The 13,654-nt window shown below is 38.5% G+C and overlaps 1 protein-coding gene across 1 annotated transcript in view; it reads right to left on the reverse strand.

The window, feature by feature from the left end:
- Positions 1–13,654, reverse strand: part of NUP210 (nucleoporin 210) — a 61,229-nt gene that overhangs the window by 45,319 nt on the left and 2,256 nt on the right. Inside the window, exons 2-6 of the mRNA XM_052679270.1 lie at positions 7,986–8,122; positions 7,271–7,402; positions 4,576–4,672; positions 2,977–3,127; positions 206–338 (exon numbers count right to left, since the gene is read on the reverse strand). Coding sequence (XP_052535230.1) covers positions 206–338; positions 2,977–3,127; positions 4,576–4,672; positions 7,271–7,402; positions 7,986–8,122 — 650 coding nt within the window. The remainder of the gene's footprint in view (positions 1–205; positions 339–2,976; positions 3,128–4,575; positions 4,673–7,270; positions 7,403–7,985; positions 8,123–13,654) is intronic.

Here is a 13,654-nt window from a genome sequence, read left to right on the forward strand (position 1 = left end):
GTCCTGAACAAATCTGTGAGTACACTTTTTAAAAGCGTAATTTTTGTGAGAGAAATTCTGAACGACTGCATCACTGGGGTTCAGAAAAACAATGTTAAATATTAACAAAGCTATCTAAACCTATCAAAAATTTATCTGCAGTGAAAAACTCATACCTCATCTCAAAGAAAAAAAAGAATGAAAGAAAAGGAAAAACGGGGCAAACCTGTAATCTTCCCTTGTCTTATTTTCTGAACTCTGTACTTTATTGATGTTCCTACTAGAAGATAAACATCGTATGCTGGATTTAAAAGGATGTTTTCCAGAATAAGCAATCTGACTTCTGCTGGAGGTACATGCTATTGATTGAGGAGAAAAAGGAAAAAAAAAAAACAATTCACTTGTTTGAAACATGCCATACTGCAATAACTTAAAACCTATAAATTCAAAGCATTTCTTTCTTTAATTAGCTCTTTATTATCATCTTAAGATTTGCACAGACAGGGAAATGTACATAGATTACATCAACTGCAAAAATAAGTTAATGAAAAATAGACAAGAAAACTTATTCAAATCTATGCAAGCCCTTAAAAGTAACTGAATTAATAATTTAACATGTAAATGACAAGAGAAAGATATTTAGGAGAGTGGGATTCAGTGTAAGGAGGGATTTTTTTTTCCCTGTTAAAAAAGGGAAAAAAAATTGTCAAAGCACTCAAAGAAAAGCTGACTTTGACTGCTCAATTATCGTAGTGATGAAAACCTGTAACATTAAGTGAACACAAACTGGAATTGCTTTGTGCCAGGGGGATGGCAGAGCCCTCCCATTCTTCACATCCACCAGACACCATTCTTGAGCCCAGATGGGTACATGCAGAGCAATGCCTGGCCATTACTTTCTTGGCAGAAGCCAGCAGTGCTGATACATGAATCTGCTCTGATATCTCCCCAGCATCAGCATCAATACTGCTGTGAAAACTTACCCTCCGTGGCATTGTGCAGCTGCTTTAGCACTAGTGGGTTAGCTGTGTTCATCTACCACCACAGTTTTGAGCACAAGTTTTTATCCCCTTTAGTCTTTTTTTTTTTCCCCCTCCCTCACTCCTGGTTTAGCAGCAGGAGCTGGTTGATAACTTAGAACAATACAACATCTAGAAGCTATGGGTCTCAGAAGTATCTACAAACATTAATGCATCATGTCTTGTACTTCAAATATTCACCATCTATTCATTTTCAAAGAGAGAAATGGAGACAGAGGAGGAATCATCTGGACATGGTTCAAAAAGAAAAGTGAAATGAAATTCTTCTGGACACATTCCAGAAAGAATCTCTTTTACTTCATTCCCTTTTTACCACTAGTCTCCCCAGCAACTAAAAGTGGGAAACAATTCCCATCTATGCACAGTTTGGTAATGTTATGCAAGGCTGAAGAAAAACAAGTCTGTGTTGGACATAATTTTGGTTAAGTTTTTGGGAGAATACAGAAATGCTTGGGACAGATACACAGCAGCACAGTTACTATTCAGACACTGAAATTTACTTCCCCTACTGTAAAAGAAAGATGCCTCCATAAAACATCATTTATAACTTCATTACATAGTCTGTATCAAATTCACTGATTTACTACATTAGAAATACAGCAGACAACTGTATAAATTCTACTGCATTTGTTCGAGGGATACTCACTGAAAATGTGCAATCTGGCAGCAGTGAAAGATTTAAATGAACTACCAAGCACAAGCAAAGAACTGCAAATGCAAGTAATGGCATTTCAATTACACTTACCGTGTCAGCTCAAAATTAATTCAGAAAAATGTAAGACAAAACAAATCAAGCTAGAAGCATTCAAGAAAAAGTATCAATAAGGAGTTTGTCTTTAATACTGCATAATTTTAGGGCAACTATATTCAGCTGAATTACTTATCAAAGGCAGAACTTCACCAAAAAAAGGGTTCTTAACATGTTCTATTATTTCTACTAGTGTTACCTAGAATATTTTCATAGAACAATTTTTACAGGTATGGGTTAGGTAATTCTAGCTTAAGCAAAAACATTAAACATGTAGCAACACAAAAACCTCAAAACCAGACTGCAGATACGAGATGAACTTCAGAAAAAAGCACGATGTTGTATACAAAGATTTCTTAAGGTTGATAGCAGCAAAATGCCAAGTATTCCCCTTAAAATTTACCAGCAACTGAGATGGTTTTACTTACTGTTACCAGAGTTAAATGAAAAACTGTCACACTGTTACAAAGAAAGAACTATTGTGGTTCTATAACTGCTGGGAAAACTGCCAACACAGCAGCTGAGATCTCCTGTATCACTGACATTTCCATTCTAAAGCTCTATCTTGGAAACCAAGATCTAACAAGGTGGAATTAAATACAAACCAAGAAGTTGTATGACGGTCATCGCAGGCACAATAGGAAATAAAAGTACATCCAAGATAGCAATTTTCATTCCAGTTATTTATTAATTCAAAAAAGACCTAAAAAGTTCTAGTTTGAAAAAAAAAAACAAAAAAAAACAAAAAAAAACAAAACAAAAAAAACAAACAAAAAAAAACAACCAGAGAAACAGACTTAAAAAGCCGATGTACTACTGGACGTATTACTACTATCAGCATGATCCTCATCAGATACGTAAGACAAATGGCTGGCAGTAGTAATAAAAATCTCACAGAAGTATTTGAAGAGTGCTGCTCAGCCATGGGGCCTTTGTCAGAGTCTGGTTTAGGAACAATTTCTGGTACTTGTGCCGGGTTAAGATGGCTGCACCAAGGTAACTGCATCAAGCTCCAACCCCTTCCACAGAGAACAAAATTAGCACCTCCTGTGACACTGATCATGGAGTCAATCCAGTAAGACTGAGATGCAGCACTGATACCCACAATGGCAACAGATGATATTGGAAACCATACAGCAATATACTACTGTAACAGAGAACTGTAAGACTAAATTTAAAAAAATAGAAGGATGCATGCAAGTTTCTTACCTTATAGACACTCTCCTGTATTCTTGCTTTTAATTTAGAACTCCCTGTTTTCATTCCAGACACCAAAATTGTATCTCCTTGCTTGGCAACTTTTTCCATCTCTGATATGTAGGAGGGTGGAATATAAGTGGATTCTAAAAACTTGAGTATACTGAAAGGCAGAAAGAGAGCATAAAAATTAACCATCTTTATAAACCAGTAGAGAAACACCATCTATTCCCAGCTATTCCCATGTTTTTTTTGCAAACTTAAGATGTCTGCCTGGGACTAGATATCCAAATTTTACTTATTCTTGAACATATCTGCAGCTAATTTATGCGATTGATAAGTTTGTTTGAAGCTTGTCTGCCAGCTTTCAAAAGGTATCAGAGAACTGCACGCTTCCAATAACAGTTCCTCAGTTTTTACAGTAGGTGTAGACTGCAAAAGCTCTGCATTACTGTGGAACGGGAGATGTGAAAGACCCCACAGCTTATGTTTATAAAAGCAACAGCTTAACAAACCAGAACACAACTCTGACCTCTATAAAGAAGCGTGGATGTATTTAATAAATGACTAGGAAGAAAAAAAGAAAGAAAAAACAGGATCCCAGTGTGCTGACTCTGTTTTATTTCCAACACGTTGGTGTCAGTGTAAAGATAAAACTGGCAGAATACAACAAGAAAATGTGGAGCAGACCCTAATTTGAGTTAGTTTAATAAAAATGGAAACTGACATTTCTGTTTGAAGCCATTATAGTTCCATTACTCTAAGTTAAAACTAGAATAATAAAATCAACACTATAAAATGGCAGAGCACATAAATAAAAAGCCAAAAACAAAACAAGACATGAAGTGATCTGGGCAGAAACATAGGAGCAAAGAAAATCATAAACTTGATCTCTATTCCTACTCCTGCCACAGATGAGCTCTCCGACTTCTGAGGAAAAACTCCACCTCCTTTACATGGACAGAACAGTATTTCCCAACTACACAAGGACACTGGAAAACACTAAACTCATTAATGAGTTGGGGAAAAACAAAAAAAATCACTAATTTCCAATCAATTTATTTTCAGAGCCAGTACTGGTAATGAAGCAAGCACCATGACTTAGTTATCAAGTGAGTGCTTTCTACTCACTGCCTTGACAGATGGAACTCAGTGATTTCATCTGGCCTTGTGAGCCGTACCAAACTTGCAAGCAGCCTTTTGGTTCTTTCTCATTTAAAGGTTAGTTACTTGAAAGCTATTTCAACATTAGAACTGGGTGCTGACTGACACCTGAAGCAATCTGAGTTGAGAGAGCCCCTTTCTGGATTTTTTGCACAATACTCATTCTCTAATTAGTAGATTAGAGACACCTGGACTGCTCATTAGCACCATCAGTTTTTAAATTAAATAGAGATGAAAGTGCCAGGCTACTGAGTGGACAGTTCAAACAAACAAAAATACATATATACACATACCCCAACCAACACGTAAGCATTATCTTAAGTGCTCACTGGGTAAACTGCCTAGAAACAGGGAAATATTTACACAGAAACTTAAAGGACAGGAGTTTCATTGTTGTTTTTTGTTTTGTTTTGTTTTTTAATTTGAGAACAACATAAATGAACTTACCGCAGTGCATTGTGAGAATCTGAGAAGCCATCAGCCTCTGTGTCTTTTACTATCGTCCAGTCAAACACTAACCCTGCCAACGTGCTGAAAGTGTTTCCTACAAACCAGCAATTACAATAAAACAGAATTACTAACACCCATAGAGCCTTCCCAGAACAAAAGTTAGTTTCCCCTGGAATTCTCTCTTATCCCTAGGAGGAACACTGTCACTATTCTATCAGTACTTAGCTATGGAATTCACATTCTATTTTGCTTTACTGAAGTGTGCAAATTCAAGATCATTCTGTTTTTCACAGAAGCCACCAGACAGGGGCTGAATGAAGGACAGGTGCAGACAGCTGCACCTAAGATATTCTCAGCACCAGCCACCCCTTTAACTACAAAAGCCTTACTGCTTCTTGAATGTTGGCGGGACTCGAAAACAAGAAAACCCAACACCTTTCACTTACAAATGTGGGTCTGAGATGCCTTTTGGGAAACATGAGATCACAGCACTGATGAACTACACTCCCCACATATATCGCTCCACTTTTTAACACCTTTTATCTACAAAGCTGAACCAAAAGACTGCAAAAAAGTAAATATTAACAAGGAGCAAAATGGAATAAACAGACAAAGCAGGGATATTTCATGATTACAATTAAGTACAATGAGCTGCTAATCTGAAGGATTTTAAAATTTCAGTGTAGGCCTTGCTCTGAATTGCAGCATCCACTGGGACAAATAAACGCCAGCATTGATTTTGAAGTATACTTTCAATCGTGTTCCTCCATCTGGTATTTGCATTTACAATAAAATAAGAATCAAAGAAAATGTATTCTCAAACTACTGTGCTTTAAGGTTTACGATATCATAAAGCCACAAAGAGATTTTAAGACAGAATTGTACAACCTGCATATTACACTGCCTTTCTCATTGTTTACAACTTATTACAGATAGCCATTGTAGCAACTGGACAGATCAATATGATGTGACAAAGCGTAACAACAAAGGATTGGCGCAACAGAAAGGTTTTATAAAGGAAGGGAAGAAGACTGCTCACTCGTAGCTGGAGATTGCAGGGGAAAGCTCCAGCAAGAAGAAATCTCCAGCCAAAGATCCTTCCCCAGTGGCAGTCAGCCCTTCAGTGAGGTCTAAGAGAGGTGCAGCCAGGCTCCACCCATTCCTGACACACAGCTGAACTGCCTTCACCTGTGCTCCCAAGGCTGACTGGGTCCTTTCCCCAGATGCTCAATCAGTGGTTGAGGCCAGGACTCAACAGTTCCCATAGAGCCATAAATCCCAAATAAATAGGATTTTAAACAAAGAACTCCAAATGTAATGTATATGAAAATATAATTAAAATTGCTTGGAATTACATTATTTAACATGTAGTTAAGTTCAACATTTTAATTATACAAATTCTAGCTCTGCAAAGCTGTATTACACCTTTTCTTACTCCAACAAAAGGGTAAGCAGAGAAATACACTCACTGTCCAAGATGTCCAAAGTTCTCCCAGGTGCAAACCTTTTAATCAAAAAAGTTTTTTTGATTAAAAGAAACTGATTTTCAAAGCTTTGAGTGTTTTCCAATCTCTGAAACTTAGTCTGGGATGTTTAATCCTAAGGCTTGTAATAAATAGCTTCTTTCAGCAACTTTTCACTCTAAAGTAAAGGTTTGTTCTGGTTGTTAAACCTCTGCTCCTGTTCAAACTCTAACTTAGGCAGTGTCCAAGGGAAATTTGTCCATCAAGCACGCTTGAGAAGTTGCAGAAATATCAAACCAAGAATCTGGTATTACACATAATATAAAAAGAACCTTACGCTATTAACACAGTGCCACCCATAACCTGTAATGTTGGCTTGACAAATAAACTGATACACGATGGGTTCATTAACTACCCTAAATGAACAAGTCAAGCATTTAGAGCTGTTTATAACCTACCATTTCCTTCCCACTAGCTGTCCTAAATATCATTTAGTTTGCAAGAGTGTTCATGTGTGCACAAAAATAGACTGTAGAAAAAAGCATATTTTTTTAAACCAGTACCACAGTTCGTTCTGATGGAGCAGACAACAAAGAGCAGAAGTTTCATGCTCTTAATAAATATGGATTTAACTCACGTATACTGACGTTTATGAGCCTGAATTACACTTCCCAATAATGAGTGCTTCTGTAATGATTAAGGGATTGGTGATTGGTCCTTAACATCATCCCTGAATGTCCTGCTACATGTTTGGTTAGACTCGAAATGTCCCTTCACAAAATTCTTCACATTATCACAGTCAAAAGGAAAAAGAGAGAAGAAAAGTAAAACTGACTGCTTCAAAATCCTCAGCCTAGTTAAATCCTAACATGATATTTAAACAGAACAAGTACTGCAACAACTTCTTACATTATATTCTTAGTCCTGACCTGAAGGTATAATTGCTAACAGCTGACATCTTTATTTTACTGACTTTAAATTCTAATTTTCAAAACTACTCTTAGCGCTACCGTGGGCAATTAAGGAAAAAAGGCAGGGAAAAGACATTGGAAATCAAGTAGCATTTGATTTTCTTATTCAGGTAGTTGAGTATGTAGGTTTTATACTTAAACAAAATTAATAGATTATTGAATACGTTATCCAGAGAACTTCCTTTAGATTAGTCAGCTCGGCTTTTAATATTCAATACATCAGACAACAAAGTGCTTCAGCGCTAATAAATTGCTTACCTTCTGAATCTAAAGCTTGAATTTTTAGCTCTAGAGGTGAATCTTCAAGGTAGAGCTCTCTTGTTGTGGATACAATTTGTATGCCATGAATTATATCAACTATAGCATCACAACGAAGAACCTGTCCAGTCACTTCAAGAGAAATCACACAAAATCAGTAGCACTGGATGTGCTCATCATCCAAACAACATCAGTAACAAGATAAAATACACTTCAAATTTAAGCTGATGGTGCAAGACACAGACATTGAAGGAAGTGAAATTAGGTCATGACCTTGGCTAAGAAATGCTCGGTCAAATGGTGACTGTGGCTAAACAAGCAGTAGGGAGAGTAGAGAAGCAGCTCCCTCCTTTACAGTTCCCTTCCTCACTGAGAAAAAATCTTAAACATTTTTCATTTCCAACTACACTAACAGTAACATTTTCCGAGTATATATTGTTTGTACAGTGCAATTGTCAGACACAGCTCACATCCTAGAGAACTTAATGACTGCTACCCAGCAACCGTAAAATCCTATGTCACTGTGATTTAGTGACTGCAAGATAATTATTCAACCATCTGTTTCTGCATATCTATCATTCTAAAAACTAAGCAGGTACGTTGTCTGACAGACATAAAGGCAATTTCCAGCCTTCTAAAAGACAAGCTGTTTACAACTATCACCTCCATGTATTATTATTTTTTAACTAATTACCTAACAAAAGTTAGAACTTACTTGTATCTTCAGCAAAGATGATACTTGTCAGACGTGTGGGCTGTGAGGACCGTGCCTGCACAACTGCCCTCTGCGAACACTGGCGCTCACCCTGATCTGCAGGCTCTATGCTCGCGACCTCTGGCCTGGTGGAGGACCTGCAAGATTAAATAGTTGTATTAGCAGTGTTTGAACTACAGCCGTAGAGAAATCAAAAGGCTAGCATAAAGCCATCAAAATACTTTACATTATACTTTCACTGGAGCTGAATTGCAACAGCTCCTCAGGAACTTCAGCAAAAGCAAGCTTGGGCTGAGAATGGGAAAAGCACAGACCAGAAGCCCACCACAGAATCACAAGGTCGGAAACGACCTGCAAGATCATCTAGTCCAACCACCCTTCCAGAGCCAAGGCAGACAAAAGCAGTGCCCTCCCTACTGTGACGACTTCACAGGTGGGGCAATTCAGCCTCTTTAGAGCTATCTCCAGCTGTTTACAGAGTTCCAAAACCTTTGGCCTGATCACTTACTACAGTTCTGATGGAACCATTTTTCTGTCTGACAAATGCAATCTAAACCATTTAGTAGATTCCCACCTGGTTAAGATGATGACATTAATTGGATTCTGACTTCGTTGCAAGGAGGTTCAAAAACATCTACCTCTGATCTATGGGAAATATCTTATAAATCAGCAAAGATTTGGAGGCAGATTGCAAACCAACAGCAGTACCACACGTGCCCGTATTCAGAGGCTGGTTTTACTTACTCCTGTTGCTGGTATAACCAACCAATCCAAAGGAGCGAAGACAGCTTTCCTGTTGACTAACAACGTACCTGTTTCATAAAACATCTCAATACACTCAGCTTTCCAAGTGATACCAGTCACAATCTAGGCAAACACCGACCACTTGGAGTAAGGTCAGAAACACAACTTGGGTGACAAATCCAAGTGTACGAAACAAAATACCTATTGATTCAAAAATCTATTCAGCTCTATTCAGCTCAAAGCCACTGAGGCAGGAACATCGCTTTCCTTATAGGAACTTCACAGGAAACAAAAATAACTCTGAGCCACCTCTCTGATTCCCTGCACATGGGTCTGGATTTTATCCTGTTGTACCTGTGCAGGCAGCGAGGCCCCAAAAGCCTGTCATCCAAGGGCATAAAAGCCCAGCTGGAACATTTTTAATTGTGCCTGCTAATTGGAGGCACACAGGATCATTAGACACCACAAAGCATTATAATATGCTTATCTTGGGCAAGATCCATTAATTCAATGAATTATTACTTCATATTATTGGTGTGCCTCCAGCAACGTTTTGCTTACAGAAAGACCGGTCTTAAAGGATTTTAAAACAACAGCCATAACAGCTAACTTTGAATTTTCAAAATGTTTTGTTAGATTTGAGATACCTAAGCAGTGCACACAAATATCAACATATTTTTATACTGGCTTCACAGTGGCTCTACAATAATGCTGTGTTTGTATATTACCAGCACATTTACATCTGCTTTAAAGCTACTTATTTCAGAATCACCAATTCATTATTTTCCTGTTATTCTGTAGCTTCCTAAGCAAGCACAAAACAGTTTGCCAACATTTAGCAAGTTCCCTAACAAGATTAGTATTCACAACCAGGCTATCTTTTCTCCTGTAGGCTTTTTAAGCTGAGCTTGCAGACCTGACTTAATAAGCATTCAGGCAGTTTAAAATAAGCATGTACCTATGGAATTGAGTTTTATTATTTAGTTCTTCACATTGTTTAATATTCTCTGCCATGAGAATTTTTGATTAATTGAAGATCTGGCTTTTTTACAGTCTGAAATTGATTGTTTACTACACAACAGGGGTTTCGCTGTATTTGTTCTTTTAATATATCATTATTTCAGTACATAGCAACTACAGTTAGCACTAATAATAGCATTACAGAACTAAACTGAATCACAGAATAATTTTCACATTAGAAAAAGGAACAAAGAAATAGTTTGAGTTAAATTTTAGCTGTAAACATAGATAAGCTCTACAATTATAAAGAAAATTCTAAGCTTTTATGGCTGGATATGGGCTAACTCTTAGTAATAAAATCAAAAATGTAGTGTCAGCTGACAGGATGCCTGCTTATCTGAGGCAAGTACCTGAACTGGGTAGGTGACGTAGGGCCTACGGAGATTAACACCACAAACCAATTTGCCTGATTTCTGTCTTGCTTGCTTGCTTGTTTTTTTAAACACCAAGACCACAAAATATTTGATGAACCCTCTGTATCATTTGTCAACATCAAAAAAACACATTGTGTTTTCAGATGTCCGAGTCAGGGTCAAGCACAGAAAGCATAAGGCATAATCAAGTAGGCTATATATTATAGTGGCACTACTCTGCTGCAAGACATAAAGGGCTCGCTCTTGTGTCCTAGACAGACAAGAAACTTCTACTTTAAAATGACACAAAAGAGTGCAAATTATATCATCTTCCACTTACAGCAGGTCTTCAGCAGCACACCAGTGTGTGATATATTCTGAAAGCTAGGCTTGTCAGAGGTCAAAATTAGATCCTGAGAAGCAAGCAATGGGAAGCATGTCTGGCATGAGCTCTCAATCTCATATCAGCCTCTAGGAGGAGTGAGGTGGGGGGGGAGGGGGGGAACTAGAAAAAAAGGATGAGGTGGAGGTGAAAAAAAGCAAAGAGAAGTGCCAATATTTATTTCCCCTACTTATGGAAAAACTGACAGAAGTTGCAATTATGACAGCCAGCCCTCTCACTTATTTCCATTTCATTCATAAGCTTTTCTCTCTTGGACACAGAGCTGAGTGGCAAGATTACACCTATGGATCTATCCAGCTCCATTCCTGTATTTTTATTTACTGTTCTGTGATATCACATACGAATACTTCAAGGATTATATTTAATCTTATCAGCTGGTTTAAAGACAAGGCAAACATTATTTCCCTACATCCAGGAAAACACTACTGATTTGCATTGCTTCCACATATTACATTGCTTTGTCAGATCTTTGGACTAAATGTAACTGATTAAATGAGCAAAAATCCACCTTTGCAGAGATGTACCATAACCAAATTGAATATTTCAGAATATTCAGGTAAGTAGGCAGATGCACAACCAGAGAAAGCAGACAGTAAAGGTTTTAAGGAGTTTCATAGGACTAGATTGACCAATGCAGTAACTGCCTTATTTCTGCTCGTTTTGTATGCCAGCAGCGTTAGCCCACTCTAGAGGCTAACACTGCTGGCATACAAAAAAGAACACGAGGCAGAATAGCATACAGGCAACTGTAGTTATATGATAAAAACTATTTTCCTAGAGAATAGAGGATATGGAAACTGATCCCACTCCAAAAAAAAAAAGAAAAAAAAAAACAAACACAGAGGAAATCTGGTAGAGTCGCCTCAAATCTTAAGGATTTGCAACTATCCAGTGGGAGATTATCTATATTGCTCACTCAGTCCTCTCATAGGATTTTTGAAATACACTAGGAAAGCAAAAAGCAGCAAGAAATCCTCCATCCAGTTCTGCTTTAAAGGCAAATGGAAACATCACACACCACAAAATGAGCCAAGAATGAAGCTTTCATTCACGAGATGTATAAAGTGATCAGTTGACGTGACATTAACTTCAGAGGAGGCCAAGTTAGCCAGTGGTGATTGTTTTCACAATCCGACACAGCCCAGCTAACTTGCATACTTTATCAAATCAACAGGTGGCCCAAAGCATTTTACTGCAAGTGCTTACCTTTGTGTCTTGCCTGCAGGAGGGGAAATAGCATGCTGCACTGTCCCCCTGCTAGTCAGCTTGGTGTTTTTGAACTGCAAACATGCAACTAAAAGAATGCAACAAGTAAAGGTTTCCCTACATGCGTTTTTCTGATATTACCTTAACCTGATTTCAAAATAGAAAAGTCAGTTAAAAATGGTAGTTTCATTCTGAAACAGACTTCGCATTTTGCATTGTTTCAGACTATCCAGCCTCTGAAACCTTGTCATATGTAGACACCCTTCAATCTTAGATGATCCACATCCACATGAGAGCAAAATTTGTAGAGCGATTCGTAGATGTCCAGCAGTGACAGCTGCCAAACTAACAAGAAACATGAATGCCTGCTCTCCCTGTCCTCCTTCCTGGGCAGGACGTGCTCCGACTCAGAAGAAGCTTCCCCAGGAGTAAACCTGCACTGCAGGTTAACACATCTGCTAAGGGAAAAAGCACAACTATTTATTGTACCTCTTCAGTTCTGACAAAACAAATATACCAGGCTCTCATGCCACCCTCTCTGGTTTCAAACCACTGTAACACTGATGGTGCAGGGCCACAGCAGCACAGCCTGCCTCTGTACCCAACCTCAGGCTGATCCTGAGCTGATTCTACATCCACAGGAGTTCCCAATGGAGCTGAGAAAGCACCCACTAAAGGGTGGGCACCTCCCAGAGGAGAGGGAATGCTTTGCCACCCTCTACAATGGCCCTACCAGGAGGAAATGCAGTGCAGGTGGAAACCAAAGGAAGGGGTAAGAACAGCAGGCAGTAACAATCACTACATAACGAATATTTTTATAGCAAAGGAAGTGACAATCAGTGTCTCACACTAGAACTTTTCAGTTAGAAACTAAGACAAGGCTTCTGTAGACTCCTGCTAACACAGGTATCCAGGAAACAACAGCAGTGATGAAAAAGCCGAATATCTTTAGATTGTCAGCAGCAAAACAAGGTTACAGACTTGGTCAGCAACCCTGCTGTGTTATTACAGAACGCTGCAAGCCATCAGATATATCTCACGGAGTGATAAGACAAATTTACAAACCAATAACAGAAATGCAAGATAAGGAGTCAGAGAACGAGCTTTGCCAGCCATCTATTGCAACAGCAGCGTTGCACATAGGCTTTGGTTTCTCAGAAAGCACCATCCATGACAGCCCAAACAGCACCGAGCCACTGTATCTCAGCCAGCACCCTGCCACGAGGGCAGCAGCTTCAGTTCTGCCACCAGCATCCTCAGCAGCATATACAAAACCTTTCAAGAGAAATCAGCTCACCATCATCACAGTGGCAACAAGCATTACATGGCCACTATCATCTTTGCATAGCTGTAGCCCTTCCATAAGCAAACTGACCGTAGCGATCTAAATTTAATCAGTAGTATTTCTCAAAGCTAACTTCAGGAGCTCAACTTTCCATTGATTCTTACCATAAGCCACAATTTTGAAGACATGAAATAATACTGTTACAAACATGTCAACACATATAGATGCTACACATAACTTCTGCTAGAAATATCCTGCCATACTGTATGCCTTCAGGGAAAATGTTTTTGCTGTCCACTCTCTCCAGTTGTTATTATGTTGAGGCAGATTTCAAGGAAAGAATTCTCCTTCTCAATGCTTTCAATCTGCCAGGTGTAACTTCAGGATCAAGGTAATTAAAAAACAAAAATGTGATTTAAGTGCTGAATATATCCGCACAGGCTGTCTTATCCCAGAAGACAGTACTATGAACAAAACTTACAGGTAGGAAAGCCTTGTGTTTGAAAATAAAGCTTTAAAAAGAGAAGGGGAAAGAGGGGAAGGAGGGGAAGGAAAGAGGGGAAGGAAAGAGGGGAAGGAAAGAGGAACCCTAAGACCTGAAAGCACAAGCACCTTAAAAAAAATAAAAAAAATTAAAAAAAAACATCTGAGGAATTTT

This window comes from Tympanuchus pallidicinctus, unplaced genomic scaffold (genome assembly GCF_026119805.1).
Source record: "Tympanuchus pallidicinctus isolate F22 unplaced genomic scaffold, pur_lepc_1.0 scaffold17, whole genome shotgun sequence".
Lineage (NCBI taxonomy): Eukaryota > Metazoa > Chordata > Aves > Galliformes > Phasianidae > Tympanuchus > Tympanuchus pallidicinctus.